Genomic DNA, 5,413 nt, shown 5'->3' with positions numbered 1-5,413 from the left:
GCTTGATTTCGTGACATACTAGACTCAATGCTGCTTAAAAACAAGAGCTTTCATTTTATTTTTTATTCTGTTAAAAGTATCAATTGCAAAAGTATAAACTTTTTCTTATACTCGAAGAGGCATACACTTATGATATGGAAGTTTTGCTCACATTCAAAGGAAAAGACAGAAGTAAATATCGGAATCTGACTTTTCAGATAACTCAGTGAAATACCTAAGCATAACAAAGTAGCTAAGAATATTAGGATTTTTTAAATGGCTGGATTTACAGACATTAACCTATTGCTACACTACTCTTCTTTCATGGAAGATTAACGAGTTACCTCATGGTTATTTCCAATTAATTATAAATCTTATCAGTTCCATAATTTTAAAAGGAATTTCCTGCAGTTCATGAAATCCATAAATTTAGGCGTGTTGAAATTTGTAGTAAAAAGAAAGAAGGCTCAAATAAAACTACATTGCCTCTAATTTTTTTTATTCATTTTTATAAAACGCAACGATCTACGAGTGCAACTATTATGGCATAATGATTGTACGAATGCAGCAAATCGGTAATATTTGTACTAAGTCTTCTTCCATTCATTGGTCTCCGAATCTGGTACTTTACTTGCCAGGTGGAGGTAAGTATCCTGGGGTGACAGTAGGAGGCCCGTATCCTGGGGTGACAGTAGGAGGCCCGTATCCTGTGTTGATGGCAGGAGACACGAATCCAGTGTTGGTACCAACTGGGAGACTGTTGCCATCAACAAAGCCATTACCACCTGAGGGATAGCGAGAACCTCCACCGAAATTGTTCCCGGGATACCCAAAGTTATTGCCAGAGAAAAATCTTCTATTATCGTTGGCGGGGTAGAGATTTGGGTAACGTGAGGCGAATCCACCTAAATTATTCCCGGCGAAGGAATCTCCCACAAAGGAGGGATTAGTAGAGCCAAATCCTCTGTTGTTGTTGAAGTTCGAGTAGATGGGATACCTCCCGGTGTCCCCGAGTGGCACGGTGTAGATACCTCCGGATGGAAGGAAGCCGTCATTGTTCCTTCGAGGGAAATAGACATTCCCTGGTAAGGAGCCTCCTGCGTCCCCGACATTACGTACATATCCGCTTCCGGGGAGGAAGGTGAATGTATTCCCACCACCGGGGAGGAAGTTTGGCTCATAGCCATTATAACCACCGTCGCCATAAGGGTAACCACCGTAGTTGTTATTAGATGGGAAGACATTATTGTAGCCAGTGTCTGAGAAGCCAAAACTATTCGAGGGATATCTCCCTCTGCCGTCATCAGCATAACCGCCATTTCCAGGATAACGGCCTCCAGGATAATCGCCGGAGAACAGACCACCACCAATACCAGATGGTCTGTCGTTGCTGTAAGAATCGGTATTGATGGAATTAATGAACCCATCCGTGAAGGTGTTGCCTCTGTTCCCCTGGTAGCCATCATTCCGATTCGTCCCACCACCAACTCGGTAGTCATATCCAAAAGGCCTCGAGTTTCCGAAGCTGCCACTGGAGGATCCTACGCCAACAGGGGATCCGATGCCATACCCGGACGGATTTGTCTCACCGTAACGTGTATTGGATGTTCCTAAAATGAATTTGCTATTGTGTTGTCCTTCGGAATCGCTGTCTTTCCTGATCAAGTTTCCAGGGCGGGTGATGCTTATGCCAGAAGTCTGACTGGATCCTTCGGGGGACCTGTGTCCGTCATCGCAGTTATTCCCGAGGCATTTTGCGGAGGTTGACCCCAACAGGGCGGCGCACAGCACTAGGACTTTGATCTCCTGTTGGGATACGGAAATAAATGAACATGAGAAGATGGAAGGAAAACTTATTAATGATGGTAAGGATTACATCGGATAAATCTAGTAATAACAAAAATCGATGCGAGATTGCCCAATAATAATAATAATAATAATAATAATAATAATAATAATAATAATAATAATAATAATAATAATAATAATAATTAATTATTATTATTATTATTATTATTATTATTATTATTATTATTATTATTATTATTATTATTATTATTATTATTGTTTTAAAATTAAAAGACCAATAAATATTTCTTTCCTTGTCAATGATCATTTTATTATTATTATTCTTATTATTATTATTATTATTATTATTATTATTATTATTATTATTATTATTATTATTATTATTATTATTATTATTATTTCTTCTTCAAGAATGATCAAAAGCTACACACTACGAATATTTATACATTAAAGCAATACCTTTCACACTTTCTCATCACGCATCCACACGGATTGCTTGTGCTTCATCAAATATCTGCATGCACGTTTAAATTACAAAAAAAAAAAAAAGAAAAAAAAAAAATCAAGGCAAGGACAAAATCACCCGCCCCAAACCCCTTAGCAACATCAGCCTGCAGAAAACCGGATTGAAAGTCAAATTAACCTTGAGTCATGGCAAAAATTTAGAAAACTGGATATTCCTTTGCGACCGCAGGTTGCTTGAAATACGATGACCACAACTATACGACTTTTAGAAATCAATCAGATCTAAATCCACATAATATCAAATCTCAATTCGAATTCAAAAGCTTTATTTCGGACAACATATTAGTTTCCAACAGGAAACTCCTTCTCAGAACATACTATAGTAGGTGGCTATAGATCATGAACAAGACAACAGTCATAGAGTTTGCCGATTGTTATATAATATATATCTTTATTCATCAACCTATCTACCCATTTTCTTCTGTCGTTTAAGGCCATAATAAACAAGGAAAGCCGGTGATAAATTAATGTAAAAAATATTTTCGAAATCTAATATATATATATATATATATATATATATATATATATATATATATATACATATATATATATAATTATATATATATATATATATATATATACTATATATATATATATATATAAGGATTAGTTTAAGAGTTTTGGTAATTTAATTTCCGTACGACGACTTTTTAAACATATATGTAGCCCTCAGTATTAAATTTTGATAATGTTGAAACTAATTTGGATATACGTTCTCAGCATATTTCTGATATGAGTTAACATAAAAGTTACAAGTTTGCACCATTCATTAATTTCTAAAACAGGATCCTACAATTTCATTTCATCCCCAGAATTACTCCTATAACGAGACAGTGATATATATATATATATATATATATATATAATATATATATATATATATATATATATATATATATATATATATATATATTTCACTGTCTCGTTATATCAGCATGACATTTCATTTTCTGTGTTAAACTAGGAGTAATTCTGGGGAAGAAATGAAATTACAGGATCCAGTCTCAGAAATTAAGGGTCAAACTTTGTAACATTTATGTTAACTCATATCAGAAATATGCCGAGAACATATATTCATATTAGTTTCAACATTATCAAAATATAATGCTGGGGCTTTTATATAAGTTTAAGAAGTCATCGTAAGGAAATTAAATGCTAGAACTCTTAAACTAATCCTTAGTGTAAAGATAATTCAGCCAATTATCAAGATCTTTCCAATAACTATCCAAAATACTTTAAACTTACTTATTCTATTTTTAAAAACTAATCTGCACCGCTTTTGCCAACACTTCCCACTAACTCAAAAAAGTAACAACTAATATCAATGTAAGAATTTTTTTCTGAGATAATATAAATGAAAGCAACAGTGAGCTCTCATTTATCACTCCAAAATAAAAATATTTTGAAGATTCAAAACTTGGAGATATCCTAATAATGGTCGTATTTAGGTATTTTAGTTGGACTGGCACCAAAATATCAAATATTATCACTTTAACACAATGATTTCCGTCGAAGCAATTAATACTGGAGATTGACCCTAAATTTTCTCTTGCACTAATCACAAACACTACAGATATTTGAGAACCAGCGCCAAGTTACTTTGCATTTAGGAATGGAACCAATGCTAGATTTTACGCAGCATTTACCAGAAACAGTAACCACTGCTAAATCTTACCGGCACGAATCATAAGAGGACTCATACAAAAAAACCGACGCGGAGCTTTACACAGCAATAATCTAAAACTTAGGTTATATATGAGAAGCAACACCAGATTTCACCTAGTTATTCATGGCAAGCAACAGGAGTTTCGATCCACAACTAACATGAAACAGCACGTTAAATCTTACAGAGCATTTCCCAGAAACAATACTGATACGAGAGAACCAGCTTTAAATTTCACCCAGCACTTCGAAAAAACCATAAGATGAGAGATGCATTGCTATGTTTTACCAGAACTTATCCCACGGCACTTCAACAAGATTCTAAAAGGTTCCTCTGAGAGAGAGGAACAGAGCAGCAAGGAAGACTTACCATCTCAGATGTATCTTCAAGAATACTATGTATGATTATCCTTAATCTCTCCTATATATCGGAATCTGTTGCATCGAGGCGAAGCCCCCAAGGTCCTCCCTGTCCCCTGATTCAGGGTCGTATCAGCCCCAACAGCTCGAGTGGAAAAACAAACTGGAAACAATGCGCTCGGGTGGAATGATGACGACGGCCAAGCGTTGCTTTTTGGAAGCACGCAAATGCTTTGCCTGCTTGGATCGTTTTGGTGAAGCAAGCTATCCAGGAAGTTGTTCTCGTGGTGCCAAGTGGAACACTGTGTCATAAGTAGATTTCCTTCTGCTTATCACATATGGATATCATTGCTGTACATCTACTTGACATTGCATATCAAATCTACTTGGTAGTGCATGTGGGATTTACTTGTCACTGAAACTGAAATTTACTTGGCAATGCATAAGACATCTACTTGCCATTAGAAGTAAAATCTAATTGCTATTGAACTTTAAATCAACTTGTCATAGCATATGAAGTTTACTTCGCCATGCATTATGCAATGTATTTATCGTTGCATGCTAAATTTACTTGCTATTGCATGCGTAATATGTTTGTCATTACATATGAATTTTGCTACTGCGTATGCAATTTACCCGCCACTACGGACTATCAAAGCCACAGATCTCCGGAGATACAATGTCTCAGAGCCGTGCCATAATGGGATTGCTTAATCATAGGAAACTCAAGGACAGAGTCAGTATCACCAGTTCAGGTGGTGGGTGAGCTTACAACTTGTTGTAATCACTCTGGAAATGGAGGAAAAAGTGAAGGGGAAAAAGCGGGAAGTCTTAACAATGGAACGAGGGAGAGGTACATGAATGTGAAGTAACTATTGGCATTAAATTGTGCTAAGTTAGGAAATACTGAAAAAGGGAAAACGACGTGATATTCACACATGATTGTAGATATATAGAAAGAAAGAACATGAATGATTACAATAAATATATATATACATATATATATACACATATATAAATATATCTATATATATAATATATAGATATATTATATAATATATTAATATATATATATAAC

General features: G+C 35.2%; 1 protein-coding gene across 1 annotated transcript; it reads right to left on the bottom strand.

Annotated features, from left to right (window-relative positions):
- Positions 1–461: 461 nt before the first annotated feature.
- Positions 462–4,497, bottom strand: LOC135208929 (prisilkin-39-like). Its single transcript, XM_064241493.1, has 2 exons — positions 4,346–4,497; positions 462–1,785 (listed from the first exon to the last, which is right to left on the bottom strand). Exons 1-2 carry the CDS (start codon positions 4,346–4,348, stop codon positions 607–609), a joined length of 1,182 nt encoding a protein of 393 aa, XP_064097563.1. The 5' UTR covers positions 4,349–4,497; the 3' UTR covers positions 462–606.
- Between the last annotated feature and the right edge of the window lie 916 nt (positions 4,498–5,413).

Source organism: Macrobrachium nipponense, chromosome 37 (genome assembly GCF_015104395.2).
Source record: "Macrobrachium nipponense isolate FS-2020 chromosome 37, ASM1510439v2, whole genome shotgun sequence".
NCBI classification, from domain to species: domain Eukaryota; kingdom Metazoa; phylum Arthropoda; class Malacostraca; order Decapoda; family Palaemonidae; genus Macrobrachium; species Macrobrachium nipponense.
This window is presented reverse-complemented; position numbering and strand designations above follow the sequence as displayed.